This window comes from Miniopterus natalensis, chromosome 10 (assembly GCF_054644295.1).
Source record: "Miniopterus natalensis isolate mMinNat1 chromosome 10, mMinNat1.hap1, whole genome shotgun sequence".
NCBI classification, from domain to species: Eukaryota; Metazoa; Chordata; class Mammalia; order Chiroptera; family Miniopteridae; genus Miniopterus; species Miniopterus natalensis.
Genome location: NC_142090.1, coordinates 1,511,601 through 1,533,343, shown reverse-complemented (window position 1 = coordinate 1,533,343; position 21,743 = coordinate 1,511,601). Strand labels below are relative to the sequence as shown.

General features: G+C 64.2%; 1 protein-coding gene across 2 annotated transcripts; it reads right to left on the bottom strand.

Annotated features, from left to right (window-relative positions):
* Positions 1-5,837: 5,837 nt before the first annotated feature.
* SHH (sonic hedgehog signaling molecule) lies at positions 5,838-14,851 on the bottom strand. 2 transcript variants are annotated; one of them, XM_087821344.1, is made up of 4 exons: positions 14,552-14,851; positions 9,333-9,594; positions 6,042-6,613; positions 5,838-5,981 (listed from the first exon to the last, which is right to left on the bottom strand). In XM_087821344.1, exons 1-4 carry the CDS (start codon positions 14,849-14,851, stop codon positions 5,838-5,840), a joined length of 1,278 nt encoding a protein of 425 aa, XP_087677470.1. The 2 variants fall into 2 exon arrangements, with proteins under 2 accessions (XP_087677470.1, XP_087677469.1); XM_087821343.1 differs by having other exon boundaries at positions 5,838-6,613.
* Between the last annotated feature and the right edge of the window lie 6,892 nt (positions 14,852-21,743).

The window sequence follows — 21,743 nt, the reverse complement described above, 5'->3', positions numbered from 1 at the left end:
AGGCAGACAACAGCGTTTTAAAGCTCGCGTCCTTGACCTGAGAAAGCTCGTTTGTGACTGAACCCCTAGACTTCAGGACCCCAGCGCTGCCTATAAATAGCTCAGCTCCCCAGCTGGGGAGGCAGGTGTGGCCACACGGTGTCCACCGCTCGGGCCGGCAGGTGTTGGGGCCCACGAGGGGGTGCACGGGCTTGTGCAAATTAAATCGTAGAGGAAGAAATAAGGCCGGCGCTGGTCGTGGTCCCGGGGACCGACGGGCCCCCCTCTGCAGGCTGCGGCTTCCAGCGCTGAGCCGGGCCGGGCCCGGGAGAGGGCGCGGCGATGGCCGGGTGTGGCCACTAGGGGGGGACGGGCGGCGCTACCCGCCTTCTCTGTGCCCATCAGGCCTCCGACACCGCGGTCTGTGGGAGGCCCTGCTGTCACTCGCTCTCTTTTCTTCGAAGGCACTTCTGACATTTATTTGGATCAGCCCCCCCTGGCGTCCAGGGGGTCCCGGGTGCGCTGGCCCAGGTCCCGGCCGGGGCGCGCCTGCGCTGTCCCGCCAAGACCACCAGAGGGCGCTCGGACTCCACCGAGGGGCGCGCCCCTCCGCCGCCGGGAGATGCTGAACCGCCCGGAGCTTTGGTGCAGAGCCGCCCAGGGGCCCAGGGACAGGAGGCCGTCTGGGCCGGGCCCCCAGGAGAACTCCGGGGACCTTGGGCCTGCCCGAGGTGGGGGAGTGGCCGCATTGTCCCCCGGTGGTCCCCCAAGCCTCCTGCTAGTTGTCCTCGCCGCCTGCCACGTGCACCTCGGGAGGGCCTGGCGGGCAGAGGGGGAGCCTGTGTTCTCAGTGGAACCCGGGCTGGGCCGGCTGGGCGGGCACAGAGTGGGAGCTGTGTGCCAGGAGGCCCTGCGGCACTCGGGAGGGAAGCAGCTCCGTGCGAGGCCTCTGGGACACGGGACCTTTGGGACATGGGACGTTGGGGACACGGGAGCAGGGAGCTGGCCTCACGCGGCCCCTCGGGGCTCCGGGCTGGGGAGAGATGACTGTGCCTCCCACGAGTGTCACCGAGTGAAGGAGAACACGCAGGGCCACAGAGACAGCAGCAACCCTCGGGGTCAGCGGGCAGCTCCAGCCGGGCTGGGCCTCTGTGCTGCTGCTGACACTTTGAGGCTCTTTCGGAAGCAGCAGGTAGGTCCCCCCACCCACCCCCACTCCTCGGCTGGGCTCCTGCTTCCTTGGGTGTGTTGGGTGGCCCAGCGCTGAGCGAGGGAGGCAGCCACCATGTGGCTGGAGGATTTCGGCTGGGATTGGATGACCTGGGTCAGCAGGGACAGACACAGGGACCGTGGGCTCCCTCTGAAAGGCCTGGGTCGCTTTGCTACCTTCAGGCTGCGGGGCTGAGGAAGGAATCCTGTGTCCCTCCCGGGGCCTGGAGGATGGGAGCCCCCCCCATGAATGGTGGTGTTCAGGGCAAAGGGGCACAGGACTCCACCAGGGGCCAAGCTCTGTGCTTCCAGGGAGTTTCTCCTTGGATTTTTGGCATAATATCGCTTCTAATTTATCTTCACTTTTCAGATTTCTGGACCTTATTTAAGCTACTCTCCCCACCCCCTTCCAGGAGCATAGCTGCTGTCACCCTGAGAACCGAAGACGCCCATTGAGAGTGCAGGTCCCCCACAGAAGGGCCGCGTCTCCCCGTAGCAGGACCCAGAGCGCGTTCCTATAGTGAAATGTGAATTTTAAGATTTTCTTCTTAATTTGGGAAAATCAAGCTCAGCTAAAAAAAAAGAAGGGAAGGAGGTTCTCTCTCAGTGCAGACGGTTGTCACGGGGTCAGGAGATTAAGACTGAGAGGCCTCCTCTAATGGCGTTTCGGTCCCGGCGGGTCCCCTACTTTACACGTGGTTCTTTCCAGCTCAGCTCCCACCTGCTCGGCACTAGCTCGCCTGCTGCGTGGCCCGGCCGGAGGGGCCGCCCCGGGCCTTCCTGGACCTGTCACCCCCGGGTGTGCTGTGATGATGTCCACACCACCATGTTCCGGCCCCGGCCCGCCCTCCACCCCACAGCCCTGCTTGGTTTGGGCTCGAGATCTATGGGGGTGGCAGACTTTTTCTGTAAAGACCCCAGTAGTAAATATTTCAGGCCGTGCGGGCCGTGTTTTCGGGATGGGGTCTGACGCACCTGCTTGGCCCGGCCGTGGGAGCTCGGAGGTGACCGTGGACGCTGTTCCCATGGAGCTTTGTTGATGGACACTGATGTCATTACGTCTGACACAGTGAGAAATCTTTTCTGTAGACTTTCCCCCTCCCCAACCATTCAGTAACGTGAAAACCAATCTGAGCTGGTGGGCCCCGTATAAAAACCAGGCGGTGGGCCGCATTTGCCCCGGGGCCATGGTGTGTGACCCCATCCTAGCGAGCACCTCTGTCCAAAGGTCTGGGAGAAACCGGGGCTCATGGGTGTTCAGTGATTTGCTCATAAAAAGTCATTTGAAAGTCACCTCCCTGGGCCCCTCATCCCATCCCCCTTGGAGTAGGGCGGTGGGTCATCCTTCCCGAAGGATGGACCGGCCACTGTTCTGCGTCACCAGAGAGCTGGGAACCCTGAGCAAGAGCCAGCCTCGGACGCCGGCCCCCCACACCAGCCCCTGATGATACCAGCCCCCGATGCCGGCCCTGCAGCGGGCTCACCAGCGGGCACCCTGTGGTTTTCTTGCCAAATCTTGCAACCAACTGGCCTTCTTTGCCCGTCCGCCCGGCATTTCCCACGTGGCGGAGACGCCTACAGCGAAGGGCTCACGCAGGGAGGATCAGGGGCCTCCTGCTCGGCCTCCCAAGCCTGACCCAACCTCCCATTGAAGGAACCGAGGCTGCAGCTCAGTGAAGCTTCTCTCCCACGTTCTCGTGGAGGAAACAAGAATCGGCACGTGGCTGTGCGGGGGAGGGGCTGCGCCTCCGAACAGACGCCTCGGAGAGTCTCTGTAACGTCTTTAATTATTCAAACAAGAGCACACAGGTAACAGTTTCGAGTACATTCTGATACACGTGTTTGACGGAGGAGACGGGCGCGGGGTCCCCGGGAGGCAGCAGCGACGCCGCGTGGACACTCTGCAGGCTTGTGACCCCGTCAGCCCTGAAGATGGAGATGCTGGGGCCTCGAGCGCTTGGAGCCGGCTGCCCCTAGACCTTGTGCCCTGGGTTTGCTTTCTCTATGCGGTGACTTCCTTTCGTTGCCCGTAAAAAAGAGAATTCTTAGAATCTTGAGAAGGGGGACAGGGTAAGTAAACTGTGATGGGGCCACTGAGCCCGGCCTGTAGGGGGCACTGCCCGGAGCCGGTGGCCAGGACTCTGCCACTGGCACAGGCACCTTTGGGCCTCTGCCAGCTCCTGACCCGTTGGACTGCACCGCTAGTTACTCAGGTGGGTCACCGCAGCCAGAGATGCTGGTGGGCCCGTGGGTTCCTTTTACCTTCGACCAACTTACACACAAACTTGTTGACAGACCAGAAACCACCAGGTGCCACCAGGTTTCTAAACCTTGAATGTGCTCACCACCTCCATGACCAGAAAACAATCTTTTCCAGGGAAACCAAGGACCCATCCTGCCCAGAGGGCCTGGCCGTGGGCAAGCTCCAGTGTGCCTGCCGGGCCTCCTGCCCCAGCGCCATGCACGCCGGTCCCTGTCCCCCGGAGAAGCCGCACCACGCCAGACCCTCAGCACAGAAGCCTGGGGGACACAGGTCCAGCCTCAGGAGCAGCCGCTCCGGACCTGCCCAGAGCCCTCAGGTCCAAGTCTGCTCCCCTCTGCGGACTGGCCTGCGGACAGGCCCAGCCCACAGGGCCGCCTGGCAGAGCCCGGCTTAGACACGGGCTCGAAGCACAAAGCGCCGCAGTAACCTTCAGAAGCCTAAGTGCTCAGAGCCATGGCCACGGGCAGAACCCCTCTGGGCTGAGCCTCAAGCACGGAGGACCTTCCCCCACAGGCCCACTGACACAGGGCGCCCGCTAAAGGAGAACTGTGCCCTGGGGACAGAAGTCCATGCTCAGCAGCCACTCCAGACAGACACGTTGGGCTTGGCGACACCAGCGTGGCCGGAGGACCCTGGCACCCTGAGACCCTAGTGGCTGTGCTGGGAGAGAAGGGGGGGGGGGCAGGATGTGGGCCTACCCTGGATTCCAGGGGCAGCCCCGAGAAAAGAGTGTGGGGGGTTCAAACAGGACCGACACCCTGCCCTCTCCCCGGGGACCCTCCTTAAAAGGCCCCAGGACTTCAGAAGGCAGCTAGGGACCGCCCTGCGGGGCCAGGGACACAGCCTTCCAACCCCGGGGGCAGCCAAGCCCAGGGGATGACGTCTGGGGACCGTTCCAGGGAGCCGGGGGTCAGTTCTGGGTGGCTGCCCCGGGCCACCTCCTCCAGGCCTACAGGTTAGGCTGGGCTGGCTGGCGGCGGGCGGGCACCCAGCACAGCACCCCAACCTCCGGAGGGCAGGCAGACGGCCAGCCCAACACGCAGCCAGGGCCGAGGTCAATCCAGCCGCGAAAATCAACACGCGAGTGGGTCCGAATCCACAGGCTAAGCCGCTCGTGGCGACGACGCTGGGAGCCCAGGGGGCCGAAGCCAGGAGCTCGAGCAGGAAGCAAAGAAGGGCTGGGACAGGGACTCCGAGTATCACGTACTAACCAGTCTGTGCGTGGCACGCTTTATTTCTATAAAACTATTACAAAATATTCAAAAATACAGTTTAGTAAATTTACAGCAGTTAATTCTCCATTTATTAATGCAAAAAAAATCCTTGTTTATCTCTGTAGAAACTACAGGCTCCGTCCGCATGGGCTCATTGCTATGTGCGCTTTTTTTAAAAAATATCATTTTCTAATAAATTCTTTGACGTTAAAAATAACAGAGATCTTCCAGTTTGTCCAAAACAAAAAACAAAAACAAAAAAACACACACACAAAAAACCAATAATAACATAAAAATAAAATAAAATAAAAAAAAAAAACAGAAGAAAGGAAGGACAAGTGTGTGAGTGTGTGTAACAGTCTTGACTTCCAGGTCTGTGGCCAAAATATCGACAAAGCAAAAAAATTCCACCAGGAAGGCGCCCGAGGAGATGGCCGGCCGTGGAGATGGAAATTAGTTAAATTAAAAATAATATATTTTCATATTTTACACTATTTCGAAAATGAAATGTCATTCAGTTAAGTATTGATCTCTCAAAAAAATCTAATTTACAATTCTGTGTATAAAAATAGACTTTGTGGACCCCCACGAGGCGCGTCTTCGTTCGCGCGCGCTGAGAAGCGGAGCCGCAGGGGGTGGCGAGCAGAGCTTTGCAGTCTGGGCGTCGGGACGCGGGACGTGTAGAAAAATAGACTCTGAGCAGGTCGCTGGGCCTCACAAAATAATCTCTCCCCTGTGAGTGCAGTTCGCAGGACAATAATAAATTACCCAAGAAACAAACTAGTTAAGGCTCTTGAAGGTCCGGTTTCATATTATTTTAAAACATCTATTCATACCAAACAAATAAATAGCCATGAGAGGTGGGGGGGGGGAGGGCGGAGGGGAGGGAAATAATCATCGAAATAAAATAACCAAATAAAAAAAAAATCATAAAAATTCAAAAAAAAAAAAAATAAAAAATATTATACGAACTCAACGCGACGCCAGAACTTCCCGGGGTCTTGGTTTCCTTACAGTCTACTTTGGGTTGCACTACGTATCATTATTATTTATTATGAGGATGATAGTTAACGTCTCATTCCGTGCGCTTTGTGGGTTTTCCGCGTGTCTCGCGTCTCTGGCCGCTGCCCCGCCCCCCGCCCCGCCCGCCCCGCGCGCCCCGCCCCCCGGCTTCAGCTGGACGGGGCGGCCATGCCCAGCGGGTGCAGGGCCTCGCTGTCCAGCAGCCAGGTGCCTATTTGGTAGAGCAGCTGCGAGTACCAGTGGATGCCTCCGGCGCCCGGCGGGTCGGCCGCCCCGGGCGCGCCTGGAGCGGGCTGGGGGACGCGGCCCTCGCGCTCCCCGCCGCGGTCCGTGCGCACCGGCGCCAGCGCGGCCAGCAGCGCGTGCGCCAGGCGGAAGGGCGCGAAGGCCCAGTGCGCCCAGCCGTGCTCCTCGATGACCGCGTAGCACGACGCCAGCACCCGGTCGATGAGGATGGTGCCCTGCGCCGTGAGCGGCGCGTACGCGCCCGCGGCCTCCTCGCGCAGGGTCACGCTGTGCACCGCGGCCGGCAGCAGCCGTCGGTCCCCGCCGCGCTCCGACACCACGTACACGCGCTGGCCCGGCCGCACGCGGCTGGCGAAGAGCGCCCTGCGCTCCGGCGCGCCCCCCGGCGGCCACCCTGCGCCGGAGTCGTTGTGCGGAGCCACGAACAGCAGGTGCGCGGCCGTGAGCAGCAGGCGCGCGCGCGGCTCCCGCGTCTCGATCGCGTAGAAAACCTTCTTGGCGCCGTCGTCGCGGTCCAGGAAAGTGAGGAAGTCGCTGTAGAGCAGCTGGCCCTGGTCGTCGGCCGCCAGCACGCGGTCCCCGGGGCGCAGGTCCTTCACCAGCTTGGTGCCGCCCTGCTCCAGGTGCACCGTGGCCGAGCCCGGGAAGCAGCCTCCGGATTTGGCCGCCACTGAGTTCTCTGCGGGGGGCAGGGGGTGGGGGGGAGAGAGAAGAGCGGTCAGGAGGGCGAGTCCCCAGATGGAGGCACCCGCGCGCGGGGAGGGGCGCACGCTTGGTGTCCCGCGCGCCCAGACGCGGATGCGCGCAGCTCCCCGGAGAGGCTGAGGGCTGGTTCGCAGACCTCTCTCCTCCGGCCCCACCGCCCGGGCGACAGACTTCAGAGGCAGACACATTCCTTAACGACTCTTTTAGGATTGGACTGGCGGCGATAAAGGTTGGCCGGCTACACACTCCTTTCCTTCCTCCCACCCCAACCCACCCCCCTGCTTAGCACACACCCAACTTCGCCCCGAATTCAGAAGGTATTTGCTCTCCACTTGGATTCCTCAGGAAGCCTCCTTGAGCTCCCCCGGGCGCCTGGGCGCTCCCGCCTTCCCTCCCGCCCCCGGCGCGGGCCGCGGCGCCCCCTCCAGCGCTCCAGCGCCCGGCTGTGCCGCGGAGACCCCTCGCCCCCCCCCCCAGCGCCCAGTCAGGGGGGCCTCAGCGTCGGGGGGCCCGGGGCGGGGGTGAAAATAGCTGTAGTAGTTGTAGCAACTGGACAAACATTCCAGAGAACCGGCAGAGGTGTGAAAACCCGGGGCTTGTGTGGATTTTCCAATTAAAATCCAATCAAGGGCCCAGCATTGTCCCTGCGATGGCTGCGCTAAAAGGGAGACACTCTCGGAAGAGGGGACACTTCCACGTCTCCTCTCCCCTCTCCGGCTCCCGGCTGCCCCCTCCCTATTTGTTCAGGTGCAGCCCCCCCACCCCAGCGCCCCGCGGTTCACACGCGGGCTCTCCAGAAGCCCGGGCCTCACAAGCACTGTTTGCTCAGCCAGGCCTCTCTTCCAAGCTCTCAAGATGTGTATTTGAATTTTAAATGGCCGGGCCTGCTAGGGCGCTGGAAGCGCCGGTTCTCAAGGCCCCTTGACGACGCGCTTTTTAGAGCCCTGGGCCGCGCTCCGAGGCTCACTGTCCCCAGGACAATGATCGGAGCGGGCGGCGCGCAGGGGGCCGGGAGGAGGGGCGCGGAGGCCCCGTCTTCTTTGCATTCCAATCTCTGGGATCACGCTTTCCGCAAATAGAGATCGCGAGAAAGAATCTTCCCGCTGGAATTACAGAGGGTTTTTAATCTTCTCATCGGTTTCTCCGGCATGAAGTGCGGGCCTGGCCGTTGGAGGCCCGCCGTAGCCCCCCGGAATGCGGGCCGGGGCGCAGGCGAGCCCGAGTCGTCGAGTCGCACGACCCTGCTTGACACGCAGCGCTCCGCGTCCCGGCCCGTGTGCGCGGAATGCCAATGAGCGGCTCTGCGCGCCCGGGGGCTGCTCCCGGCGGGGTCCGGGGGCCGGATTACCGCTGCTCATTTTCGAGGAGACCTCCAGGGACACCCCCCCTCCCGCTAGGAGCACCCCCGCCAGGGGGACCCCGCGTACAGGGCCGGCTGTGAGAGCGCGCGCGCTCGAGCGCAGCAGCGAGGTCCCGCGAAGGGAGCCCCGTGGGGCTGGTGGGGGTGGGTCAGGGGGCGTCGCGAGGGGAGAACCCCGCAGACAGTTACCCCGAGGAGCCCCCGCGAAGTGGGGGCGCTGCCTTCCTCCTTCGGCTGAGCCCCCTTCCCCACTGTCCCCGACGCTCCTTTTCTCTCTGCTGTGACAAGAAGCCACTATTTTCCTTTCCTACGAAGTGTGTCTTGACACTTTAGACGCGCTCTCCTCACGTCTGCTATTAAAATGCAGTTTAGGCGACAAACAGGCACCGCTGGGGAGGGGCGGCGAGGGCGCAGCTCCTCGGGAATTCGGTGTGAACTGTTTTGATAAATGCGCCAACCTGCGCTGAGATGGAAACGTGGCGCGAACAGTCGCCAAGCGGGGACGCTCGCGCGATTCCGCGCGTGGCGTGGCCGGCGCGGGGGGCAGGCCCGGGAGCACCCCGCGCGCGCGGCGGGACGGCCCGGCCGCAGCTGCGGGCTCCGCTCCCCGGCCCTGCCTGCGGCGCGCGGCGGCCCAGCTGGCTCCGAACGAGCCGGGGCCGTGCTCCCGGGCTGGCGGCGCCCAGATGCTGGAAGTGGTGGCTGCGGGGTGACTGCCTCCCACCAGGCCTCTCCCCAAAGGCTCAGCGAGCGAGTTAAGTTCGGTTTCGAGTCCACAGGCGCCCCCGGGAGGGAGAGGAGAGCACCGGGGCTTACCCTGTGGACACAGCCGCCCCTTCGGGGGCGGGGGCAGGCGTGGGGGTGGGACGGTTGATTCTTAAGCCCTAAATGAGAGGAAAGATGAGGCCAGACCCGGCTCACTACCAGGGCTGCAGTCTCACCAGGAAAATGCGCCCCCCCCCATTTTCCTTCCCCGTTTGCACCGCCTTCAGGGGGGCTCCGGAAACAGCGGTGGGGACGGCCCAGGAAGCCATCTGCCCTCTGCACCGGGGCTCAGAGGCCCTGGGCCTTTGCGGCCTTGAATGGGGGGGTGGCAGGACTGCTGGCTGGGGCGCAGCCTCCTAGGGTGTGTAGTCAGGGCGCAAACACAGTGGTCACCCAGTCCCCTCCCTTCCCCGGTCCTGGCGCCCCCTCCCCCGTCCCCCCACTTCGTTGGCTTTGCCTGGAATCAGGCCGCGGGGCTCACAGGTGACCCCTGGTGGGCGGACCTGGAGCTGGTGCAGGGGTGTCGTGCGCACGCAGTGGGGGCTGCGGGAGGGCCCCCGCCACTCACCTGCTTTCACGGAGCAGTGGATGTGCGCTTTGGACTCGTAGTACACCCAGTCGAAGCCGGCCTCCACCGCCAGGCGCGCCAGCATCCCGTACTTGCTGCGGTCCCGGTCGGACGTGGTGATGTCCACCGCGCGCCCCTCGTAGTGCAGCGACTCCTCCGAGTGGTGGCCGTCTTCGTCCCAGCCCTCGGTCACCCTCAGCTTCACTCCCGGCCACTGGTTCATCACCGAGATGGCCAAAGCGTTTAGCTTGTCTTTACACCTCTGCGGAGGGAAGGGGGGACGGTGACATCAGCGCCCGGCCCAGCCCTTCTCCCCTCTGGCCGCTCGGTCTAGTCCCAGCTCCCCAGAGGTGGCACTGGGCTGGGGGCTGGGGGGCTGGGGGCTGGGGGCTGGGAGGGGTCTGCAGGTGGAGCAGCTCCCGGGAGAGATGTGCCCAGGGCCCGTCTCCACATCCTGGACCAGCAGAGCTCCTACCTCCGGCCTGGGGAACAGGTGAGATTTTTTTTTTTTGGGGGGGGGGCAAGTGAACTGTGTGTTTTCAGACAAAGGCTGGAGAACCCAGCAGAGGTTACCCTTGGCCGTGCCTCACGCCTTCCCCAAGGTGCCCTTCCCCGCCGCCCCCACCCCTGGCAGTGGCCCCATTTCTGTGCACCTGTGCGGGGCTGCGCCCTTCCCCCCGGGCAAACTCCCTCACCAGGAGGCCAGAGAGAGGCCCAAGGTGCAAGTTTGCAGAAATGGAGCAGAACGCGCCGTCTACTCCTTGAAGACTAAACGCCTCGCCTTATCTCCGGACCCTCCCTCCTGCCCCGGGCCTATCTGAGGTGCGAATTAAGCCGAAGGTAGAGAGGGAGGTGGGGGGCTGATAGGGAGGCTGGGGGTGGGGCGCCCGGCAGTGAAAGGTGAGTTATAATTCCCGACGCGGCCCGGCCCGGCCGGACGACAAACAGTCTTTATCTGGACGGTCACATTCCTTCGCCCCGCGGAACTCTTTCTCGAGGCCTTTCTGAGGTCTGATTGCGCCTCTTGTTTTCCTTAACCTGTTCCCTCCCCCCTCTTGTTTTCTCGGCCTCGGCGCGGACTGGGGATCGGCGAGTTTGAAGAGCAAACCTCGGGGGTGGGGAGGGAGGCAGGGCGGGCGGGGTGGGGGTGGGGAGCCAGCAGGGCCTGAGGCCCCGGAGCCCTTCGCCTCGGGGATTCTGCCTCTGGTTTGTCCCGCCCCTGTCCCCCCACAGGGAAGCTGCCTGGGGGAGTCAGGAAGCCGGTGGGCGGGGTGCGCACCAGGGCCCGTGGCGCCCCGTAGAAGGAAGCGGTGAAAATGCCTGAATGCAGGGTGCGCGTCTGGGTAGCCAGCTCACCCCGCTGCTGGCCGGCGGGGTGCGGGGTTTCAAAGAGGGGAGATGACGGGAGCATCCCCGAGAGAGGCGGCTCCGGGGGGGGGGGGCAGTGTCCAGTGGACGTCTGCAGAGGGCAGGGCGGGCCGCCTCCGGGGCGCGCGCAGGGCGGGGAGCTCTGATAGCCGCGGGGGGGGGGGGGGACTCGTTTCCTATCGAGGGGGGAGGCGCGCCCTTGCAGAAGGAGATGTGACAGGTTGCGCAACAGGAAAAGCGCTGTGTATTTGGCAGCAATAAAACGCAGTATATGGTTGTAGAGTTAAACATACAACAAATGGGGGGGGGGGGGCCTGGTAACAGGTCAGCGCTTGCAGGTTTCTGGGCCTGACAGCCGTTTTCTTAAAAAAAAAAAAAAAAGTCGGAAGGGCAGAGTTTGAGTGAGGTCATCGTGAGGATTGGACGCGTTTTACATGAAAATCAATCAGAAACTAGGGTCAGTTAAGAGCCGGGCTGTGGAGCCCGCGGCGCAGGCGCACAGCACCGACACGCGCACGCAAACGCCGGGCGTCCGGGCCCCGGTCCCACCCCAGCTCCGGTCTCCCGCGGGCGCGCGAAGCTCTCAGCAGCGTCCCCGGGGCAGCTGGCGGGGGGGGGGGGGCAGGGCCGCCCCCGCGCCCCGAGCTGCGCCACTCGGACCAGAGGTGGGGGACCCGGCGGGGACGCAGGCCCAGGCAGGCCCGAGGCGGCTCCCCGCGCCCCCCGCGCCCCCGCGCCCTCCCCGGCGCCCCCCGGCGCGCCCTCGGCCGGGGCTGCAGGGACCAGCCGCGCCCTGCAGGGCGATCGTCTCGGCCGAGGCCGGGAAGCCCGGGCCGGTCATCCGTTCGCCGGGGCGTGCGCCGCGGATGGAGCCCGACCCTGGGCAGCCACCGCGAAGCGCAGCGGGGCCGCGGGGCCGCTTTGTGTCGCCGAGGCCGAGGCCGAGCGGCTCCCCTCGCCCCGCGCCCGCCGCCTCCCCCGTCTGCGCAGCCGCTGCGCGCCCAGCGCCGGCGAGGGACTGTCACCGCCCGCGGCCCGCGGGCTTCCCCCGCGCGGGGGAGGGGTCTCCAACTTCAAAAGAGACCCCCCCAAGTCCCTACGCGCACCTCCCCCGCTCCTCCCCGCTCCGGAAAACCAGACCCCTCCCGTCCAACCTGGAGAACCCTCCCGAAACCCACACCTGAGTGCGGTGCCCCGGGGCCGCCGCGCACCCAGAAATCTACTCAACGTGGCGTCTCAGGCCGGTGCCCTCGGGGGCCCCCGGGTCGGGCCCCCGGGTCGGGCCCCTCGCGCGGCCCGCTGCCCCCTCACAGCCCCCGGCACCCCGCCTGGCACCCGCGGCCTGCGGGGACAGGGTGTCTGTCTGCGCTCCCCCCTCTCCGAGTTAATATTAACCAGGAGCTCATGCGTTCCAGAACTCTCAGAGTTCCACTGGGGACGATCCTGCCACGCTTGAGGGACTTGGGCGGCAGTCACGTTAGGGAGACAGAGGCGCCCGCAGACGCGGAGGGACCGCGGGACGGGCGGGGGCGCACGCACCTGAGGACAGAATCCCGGCGGCTGTGCCAGTGCGGGGCCGGCGGGTGCGCGGGCTCCCCGAGGAGCCCTCACCGCCTCTGGCCTGGGAGGCGGTCCCTGTTTCACCCCTTCACCCCGGCCCTGCCCCTCACCACCCACGCCTTCCGCCCCCCATCCCCGCCCCGCCCCCCAACTCGTGGAATCAGAGCAAAAGGAAGGACGGGATGGGATACACCAAGGGCACCTTCCAGGCCGCCCCCCCCAGCCATCCACGATTTGGGGGGACATTTGTGAGGTCCGTGATGCAATCCGGGCCTGGCTCTCTCCACTCGGCCTCACGGCGGCTGCCCCTCCCCCGTCCTTTTGTGCTGGGAACGGGAAAAGCCACTGCCCCGGGAAAAAAAGTATTTGTTTTCGTTTCTCCGTCTGAGGGAAGTTGACAGGTCAGAAGTTCAAATGCTGCCAACGCTCGTGGTGGCGAGAGTGGCGGGGCGCGGGGCGCGGGGCGCGGGGCGCGGGCGCCGAGGCCCGGAGGCCAGGAGGCCGGGGAACCTGCGCTGCGCCCTGGGCCCGGCACCTGCCTCCCCGCCCCGCGCGCGCGCGCGGGCGCCTCGGGCCGTCGGGGGCCCTGCTCTTTAGCGGAGACCGTGCGGCGCAGGGCGCGTGGAGGGGCGGCCGCAGCCCGCCCCGCGCGCTGAAACCCGAGCCGCGGGATCGATCAGCCCGCAGTAAGTGGAGCCGAATGCGTCTGTCTGGGTGCGCGGCTCCGCTCTTGCTGCTGGGCGGCAGGGCCGGGGCCCCTCTCTGGCGTCGGCACCGCGCCCACGGGGGCGACCGCGGACCCCTCCCGCTCGGGGACCTCCGGCGTCCCCGCCCCCCGCTTGCTGCTGCCTGGCCTCCCTCTTCCCGGGCTCTGAGGGACCCCGAGTAGGCCCCCTCCCTCTAGCCGGAGCAGGGTGACCCGGGGTCGGGGCCCCGGACGGGCCGGAGAACTCCCCGCCGCTGGCCGCACGCGGGGTGCCCGGAGGCCTGCGCAGAGTTAGCCGCCGCTCTGGGTACCCGCGCGAGCGCGCGCGCGGCCACACTCGCGGTCCAGATTTAAGGTGGTCGGAGATGAGAGGGAGGGAGAGAGAGAGAGCGCGCGCGCAAGGTAGAAGGACCCTCTCCTCGGCTCCCTCCTCCCCAGGCTCCCCGGCTGCCTCCGTCCAGTTTCGGCTGCGCAGCAAGGCCGGGCTCAGGCTGAGAGCCGAGGGCCCGGTGGCGTCTCGGTCCCGCCACCCCCACCCTCCCCGCGCTCGTGCCCCCGTCAGCGCCACTCCGCCAGCCGCGGTGCGCTCCTAGCCCTAAAGGTAGGACTTAAATATTTTAATAGGGCAATACAAAGGATGTTGACCTATATTTGCCAGGAAATCCATTTCTAGCTTCAGTTATAGGCGCGCGGAGCCTCAGACAGCCCACCCTGCGCGGGGAGACTGGCAGCCAGAAGTCTCCAGCGGCGGCGGGGAGGGAGCGAGGCGGCAGGTTTGCTTTGGTTCGTCCCTCCAGCCCCCTCCGCTAGTCCCCAGGCCAGCAGGTTGAAACCTGGACTGATGCAATGCCAATAAGTTCTAAGTCCCTCCCCTCAGGTACCCGGCCAGGGGAATGAAAGCCCATCCTTAAAGAAATACCGATAGGCTCCCACTCTGGTGGGCGCCACCGCCACCGGGGGTTCGCAGGGGGCTCTGTGCCACCGCCAGGGACCAGCCCGGCACCTCCGCAGCCCCTTCCTGTGGTCAGAACCCGCTCCAGGCTTTTCCGATGTAGGGTGTTTGGTGGGGGCCGCGGGGCGGGGGGTGTGGTGGGAAAGAAAAGCCCAGAGGAGAAGGGACCCGTGGGAGCTCCAAGGTCTGATGCTAGAGGCCACATCTGTGCCGTGACCTGGAAGCCACTCCGTGGTTCTGGGGGTGGGGTGGGGAGTGGGTTCTGCCTCCTTCCATTTCCACTCCAAACTTGGAAAGGGCAGCCGCCCCCCAAAGTGAAGGGCTCCCCAAGTCCCAAGCCAGAGCTGGGGCCAGGATGGGAAGGCCACCCCCAGCTGGAGAAATCAAATCAGGGCCATCCCTGGACCACATCTCCTCTGGGCCTCCCCCGCCCCCACCCTGAAGTTCTCAGCTGGACCCTTCACCTGCATTCCCTCCGGGGCGAGAAAGGGGTGGCAGGTAGACAGGTGGGTGGGGAAGGCCGGGGCGAAATCGCCTTTCCATCTGCCCCAGAGCAACCGCGCCGGCTGGAGCTGCCCGGTTCCAGAGCCCCCTGGAGAGCCACACGCTCCGCGCCCGGCGCTGGGTTTCTACCTGAGTCATCAGCCGGTCGGCTCCGGTGTTCTCTTCATCTTTAAATATTATGTCGGGGTTGTAATTGGGGGTGAGTTCCTTAAACCGCTCCGAGTTCCTGGAGATCTTCCCTTCGTATCTTCCGCTGGCCCCTAGGGTCTTCTCGGCCACGTTGGGGATGAACTGCTTGTAGGCTAAAGGGGTCAGTTTTTTGGGGTGCCGCCTCTTTCCAAACCCCCTGCCGGGTCCGCACGCCAGCGCCGGGCACACCAGCAGCCAGGAGACGACCAAGGCCAGCAGACATCTCGCCAGCAGCAGCATCTCGTCCGTGGAACCCAGCGCCTTCCGAGGCGTCCCCGCGCGGGTCCGTGCGCGCGAGTGCGCGAGTGTGTGTGAGTGCGCGTGTGTGCGCGCGTGTGTGCGAGTGTGCGCGTGTGTGCGCGCGTGTGTGTGTGCGCGCCCGGGCGCTCGCCCTTCCCCGCTCGCTCGCTCGCTCGCTCGCTCCCCGGCTGGCTGGCTGCTGGCTCCTCGCTCGCTCGCCGCCTCGCCGCCGTTTCTCTTTCTATTGCGCCCTGCCCGCCGCCGGCGCGGGGGACTGGCGGCCGATCCCCACCCAGGCGGGGGCTGGAGCGGCAGGCTGCTGGTCGCTGATAACGGAGCACATCGGAGTTGGGGCGGGAGACGGCAATCAAAAGACAAAAAGACTCTGATTTTAAATGGTAGCGAGCCTGGAGAGCTTGTGTGAGAGGCTGCCTTCGGTACTATATTATAGCTGGCAGGGGCGTATCTGATTGGCCACAGCAGCCCAGCTTCTCTTCTGATGTTAACCCTAAAAAAGACTAGAATTTTTTTCCCCCTGTAGGTGCCTTGGCTTTATTTTCACCTGGAGGCTTCGCGTTAGAAGGGAAAAAACGCCTCTGGCGAGGCGAGGGTGGGCCTGAGGGAGGCCGCCCGCTGCTTAGGGGTGACACCGGGGACCCCCTGCTTTGTGCGCCTCCCCGCATTCCCCCTTCACTTTCTCCGGAGTGGTAGGTGCTTCAGTTAAAACCAACTTAAGTTTTTTAAAGGACAGTCTAGAGCCCCCTCCCTCTCCCCTCGCCAGCTTCGATCACCAAGCAAGGGTTCTCTCCGATCTTGGAGGGGCGAAGCTGCCCCGGGTTTCATTTAAACGTGTGCTTTCCCCCCCCTCCCCGCCCGCCCCCCAGAGACTTCACCACGCAGCCCAGGTCTGCCTGCATTTTAAAGACGGGGGGTCTGTGCGTTTTCCTGAATATTCAACATCCTCGCACCGAGGGTCATTCTCACCGGCTGCCACGTGAAGCCTCCCGTTTGAAGGGCATCCGGTGCCTGAGGAAAAAAAAAAAAAAATGAGAATACTGCTCCTTTATTGCGTTTCAATTAATGCATTATTTTTAACCCCCTGAACCTGGGATGGAGGCGTGCTCAGGGGCTGGTGCCGGGTGACCTGAGACCTTCCTGGTGGCCGGGCCAGCGGTCTGCACCCCAGCCTGGAGGAGGGGGCCCTGCTGCTGCCCCTGAGGTGGGCGGAGGCCCATTGTGCCTGGGTCAGCGGTGAGTGGGCAGGCTGTGCACACGCCACCCCCACGATCTATCGATCGGAGCAAAGTGCAGGCCAGGGATGAGCTGAGTGTGGGATTCAGGCTCCTTCCACGTCGTCGCCGGCGGAGCTGGCTCTCCGTGGAGCCTGCAAGCCGAAGCCGGGGGCTGCAGCCCGAGGTGGGCAGGGTCCCGGGGAGCAGCATTCTGGCCAAAGGGTGCACCCAGAGGGGGGCCCCGCGCTCAGAGCCTGCGACACTGGAGTCCCCAACCCCGGTGCGTCTTTCAGAAAAGAAACTCCTACTGAAAGCAGAAAAATAAAATCAGAAATCCCCTCCCCCCTTTTACAGGCCATGCCCTCTCCTCAGCCCCCCCACATCCCACTCAGGAAAGACTTGCCCTAGATAAGTCAGGGGAGCGGGGCTTTTCCTGGGGGATGGAAATGCTGCCCTGAAACAGGCCCTGGGCCCTCCCTCTGTGAGATCAAGGGCTCTCCCTTGACCCAGCCCGGTCAGGAGAGGCCAGGTCTGAAGGCAGGGTCCTCCAAACAATGGGATCCTTCCAGCAGCAGGTCGCCTTCTTGGTGGGAGGGTGACAGAGGGGGACATGTTAAAGGCCATCTAGCTGGGCCTGGCAGGGCCTGGCAGGGCCTGGCAGGGCCTGGCACCATCAAGGCTCCCCAGGTGGACCCCAGCCCCCACCTTTGTGCTTTTTCGGTCCCATGGTTGGCGAAGCACTCCCCTCCCCCCAACCAGGTGGGCAAGCAGCTGGGCCGCCAGGTGGAGGGGCCTGACTCAGTTTCCCCACTTGCATTCCCAGTGGAAACAGACACAGGAAGGGCACCGGGCCCTGGAGGGTCAGCGCGCGGAGAGGTTGCGCACAGCGCGCGGAGGCTGCCCCCTGGGCTGGGCGGGCCGGGCGGGGCCGGAGAAGCCCCTGGACCCTGGGGACGCCCAGCCTTTTGCTCGGGCTCCCCGCCGGCCGCCCCGCGTCTGGCCTCGCCCCAGGCCCTTCCCTTCCCCCCTCTCTTTTGCCCTCCCGCCCTCCCGCACGAACCCAGGCGCAGGCAAAGGGCCGAAGCGTCGGGGCGCAATCCTGCGGCCCCAGGTGCGGGACCCCCGCGCCCCCACCCATGGGCAGGGGGCCGGGCGGTGCGCGCCCCGGGGCGAGGGACCCCGAGCGCGAGGAGACCTCAGACCCGCCACGCGGCCGCCGTCCGCGCGCCGGGAGCCAGGGCAGACTTGGGGTGCCGGGCCTGGGGCCTGGGGTCCTCGGGAATGAAACCACGAGGACGCGCCATCGAACCCGACGCCGACCCTGTCGTGGGGGGAAGGCCACCCGGACAAACCCCAATCCCAGTCTTGATTTATTTTCTTAGCACCGGGGCACCCGCAGGGTCACCCTGAGAAGTGGAGCCCCCTTCCCTTCCCTCCCGCTGCCCCGGCCCCCCATTTCCAAACCCCAGACATCAGGTGGCTCCCTCTCTTTGCCTCTCCCCCCACGCAGGTCAGAGGCCCTGAACCCCACCTCGGCCTGACCTGGCTGGACACCCCGGGTCACCACCGGGACCCCTTCCCGGTTCCCCCCGTTCCCGCGGCCCTGCCTCCCGCGCGCCCCGCCCCCGCATCCCGCCGAGCGCAGGTGGCTGCAGCCTCCGCCCCGCCCGCAGGAGGCGCCGCCGCCCTCCGCCCCCGGCCGCCGCTAGATGGCCTCCTGGCTCTGCCTTCGGGTCGCGCGGCGGCCGCGGCGGCGAGCGGGCCGCGGGGGGGCGCCCGGCCCCGCGTCCCTGCGCCCCCGCCGGCCCTCCCCGGGCCCCGACGCCCGGTCCCTGGGGTGCGGCTCTCAGCTGCCGCCCCCTCCCCGCGCCCCCGCCCCGCGGTGCGTCCTCCTGGGAGTCCCTGCGCCCAGCCCCTGGCTTTCATTTCCAGGTGGGACGTGGGTGCCCCCGTTTCTTCTTGTGGCCGCAGCCGGCGCCTTTCTTTAGGGCCTCACCCGAGGATGTTTTTCTCACTGCTTCTCGGAGAGAGACAGACAGAAACACCGACGTAGGAGAGACACATGGAGTGGTTGCCTCCTGCACGCGCCCCCACCGCCGGGGGCCAGGGATTGGGCCTGCAGCCCAGGTACATACCTACCTCTGGCTGGAATCGAACCCACGACCCTCCAGTCCACGGCCAGATGCTCTAACGCTGAGCCCAAGGGCTAGGGCCTCCCCCTGCGCTTTGCAGGGAGGCCGCCTGCACTGTTCTCGAGCAACCCCTGGGCCTGGGGGTCCCAGTCTCCAGCTTCCCCCGGGGCAGCTGCATCCCTGCCCTGGTCCCGCCGGGGAGGAGGCCACCCAGACAGACGCACAGACCTCTGCTGGCCCGGCGGCTGTCTCTGCGCGGGCTGGCGCTCAGCAGAGCGGGCACTGCCAGGGGACGGCAGGCAGGCTCCCGGCCGCGGCTGCACCACGCAGCGGGGAGGGCCCGCACCTCCCTGGCCTCCGTGACTCTCTGAGGCCAGGACACAGGTGACGCCTGAGGCCCTGTCCCTCCTGAGGCCCTGTGGCTCCAGCCCTCGCGCCTGCTGGTTCCGCTCGGCAAACTTGGGGAGTGACTGTTACACCCCCCGAGGTGCTGCGACCCCCCCAGGGGAATGCGCGTGTCTCCTGGAGTGGTGACCTTTCATTTTTTTAAATTTATTTTATTTTTTAAAATATGTTTTTATTGATTTCAGAGACAGGAAGGGAGAGGGAGAGAGAGAGACACCGATGATGAGAGAGACATAGATCGGCCGCCTCCTCACGCCCCCTGCTGGGGATCGAGCCTGAAACCCGGGCCTGTGCCCTGAGCGGAATCCAACCGCGACCTCCTGGTTCATAGGTCGATGCTCAACCGCTGGGCCATCCGGGGGGCAGTGGCCACCTTGTCATTGACCTTTCTTCTTGTCACCTGGGAGGCAGCGATCACACCCCTGCCCTGGCTTTTACCTCTCCTTTACTTCCCGTGTCTTCCTGACCCCACGCTGGTGCTCAGAGCAGGTGCCGACACTGGGACGTGGCTCAGGGGACACCATCACGCAGGAAGGCCACAGGGCTGGCTGGGGACACGGAGCCACGTGTGGTCCAGCACACCGGGCGGTCGGGCCCACCACGGGCTGCTGCCTGCGGATGCGGACTTCCTCTCTCTGGACGGTCCTCCACCGGCACTGAGTCCCCAGCCTTCGTTTTAAGCTCAGGTCTCGACCCCGCCGTCTCAGGTGCGTGTGGCCCTTACAGTCTTCAGGTGGTTTCATGGCCCCCGTCAGAGAACTGTGGCCACACGTGTGAGCGGGTCGGGAAACGCGCTGTGGGGAGGTGGCTCGTGCCCAGGAAGTGAGGGGCAGACCTAGGTCTTCTGGCCCCACAGCTGCCTGGGCCCAGCGATGACCCATGTGCCCCGGGAGAGTCAGCTCAGCAGCCCTCACTGCCCGTCGATCGGGGCCGCCTGGGGACCCCACACGCAGTGCCTGCTGCTCTCCCCAACAGCCCTGTCTCATCCGTGCTTTGCTGGCTCCAATGGGGATCCTGGAGGCCCGCAGCAGTGGGGGCTGGGGAGGGTCCCCGTCGTCAGGATACCTCGGTCCCCTTGGAATTCCTTCCGCCCAGCAGGACCCGGTGAGGAGCCCACACAGCTTCCCATGCGGGGGCTCAGGAGGGGCTGTGCGTCTGACTCTCTGAAGAGCAGGTGTGGGGGACAGTGGGAGGGGAGTGCGTGTGTGGGTATGCGTGAGAGTATGTATGTGTGAGTGTGCATGCGTGTATGTGTGTGTATATATGTGTGTGTATGTGTGTATGCATGTGTGTATGTGTGTATGCATGTGTGTATGTGTTTGTGTATATGTATATGTGTGTGAGTGTGTGTATGTTTGTGTATATGTGTATGTGCGTGTGTATGTGCGTGTGTATGTGTGTATATGTGAGTGCGTGTATGTGTGTATGCATGTATGTGTATGCATGTATGTATGTGTGAGTGTGTGTATGTGTGTATTTGTGTATGTATGTGTGTGAGTGTATATGTGTGAGTGCATGTGTGTGAGCGTGTGTGTGTTTGAGTGTGTGTGTATGTGTTTGTGTATATGTGTATGTGTGTGTATGTGTGTGTATATGTGAGTGCGTGTATGTGTGTATGCATGTATGTGTATGCATGTATGTATCTGTGAGTGTGTAAGTGTTTGTGTATGTGTGTATTTGTGTATGTATGTGTGTGAGTGTATATGTGTGAGTGTATATGTGTGAGTGCATGTGTGTGAGCGCGTGTGTATGAGTGTGTGAGTGTGTGTCTGTGTGTGTCGTGACCGGAAGGCCGGGTCCCCTGGGGTGAGGCACGCAGCCGGAGCAGGGCAGCAGGGCTGGCAACGTCTCAGAGGGTCAGGGGCGGGTCGGGAGCAGGCCAGGCCTCTGGAGGAGGGACCCCTGGTCTCCAGGCCCCTTCGCCCCGTCCAGGTTGTGGAGACTCCGGCCCTTGTCACCCGCTTCCTCCCCGGGATGGGAGAGCCCGCCCCGGCCTGGCTTTTCCTGCCGCTCTGAGCGGGCAGCTATGATGCCCTGGCAGCCAGCAGAGCACTTACATCACCCGGGCAACTTCTGTCCAAACATTTTCTTTAAAAAATAGGGGATGCGATGCTGACCTGCAGACACAGGGAGGCCGCTCCCGGCAGGAGCAAAGTGAACTAGGCTCCTCCATGTGTCCAGCGGGGCCCCAGGGTGAGCCCTGCACCCGGCAGCCGGGCTCCCACCTCCGCCCCCTCCCTCCCTCTGTGCCGGGACGCGTGGTCCTCTCTGTCTGAATCCAGGCCCCCAAGTCCCTTCAGGGCTGGATTTTCTAGAAAGATTTGGACTTTGTGCAGGGTCACTGCCTGCTGGGGGTGTTCCCTAGTGCGGTGTGTTGGCCTGGGAAGGGTGCTGTCTGCATGTGCACTTGGAGACCCCCAGGGCCTGGGCTGCTGCCTCCGGGCCCAGCGCCTGGACCACTCCCGACCTGCTTCCTATTGGCCAAGGGAGGCTGGAGCAGCCGTGGCCCTTCCATCCCGAGACACCACGATCTTAGCCCCAGGAGAGTCAGGGAGCTCCTGCAACAGTCTCTTTCCAGTGGGGAACCTGAGACTGGGACCCCCGCCCCCAGCCTGCCGTGACCAAGTCCCTACTTGTCCCTTGGGTGTGTCCACACGGGTGACGAACCTCCACTTCGCGATGGCTTCCCCGGGGCCTCTGGGCAGTTGTCAGAGGACCAACCGAGTGTGGAGGAGACTCACCCCTCGCCCTTTCTGACCCCTTCCTCCAAAGAACCCCCCCTTCTCGGCTGCCTTGAAAGGGGGAGGTAACGCTTTCCTCTGCTCTGTGCAGAGCAACTTCGAGTTTAGACCGACCCACGTGGCTGCTAGGGTCTCATTTGGGGACTCATCACTTTCTCGGTGCAGAGACACTTAAGGCCAAAGCAGCTGGGTGTGAAATTATTCCACTGCTTTTTAAAAAATGTTTTTTTATTGATTTTTTTTTTTTTTTTTTTTTTTTTTAGAGAGAGAGGAAGGGAGGTGGGGGAGAGAGAAACGTCGATCGCCTGTCCCCTGTGTGCCCCTTGCTGGGGACTGAGCCTGCAACCCAGGCACATGCCCTTCAGTGCTCGGGCAGGTGCTC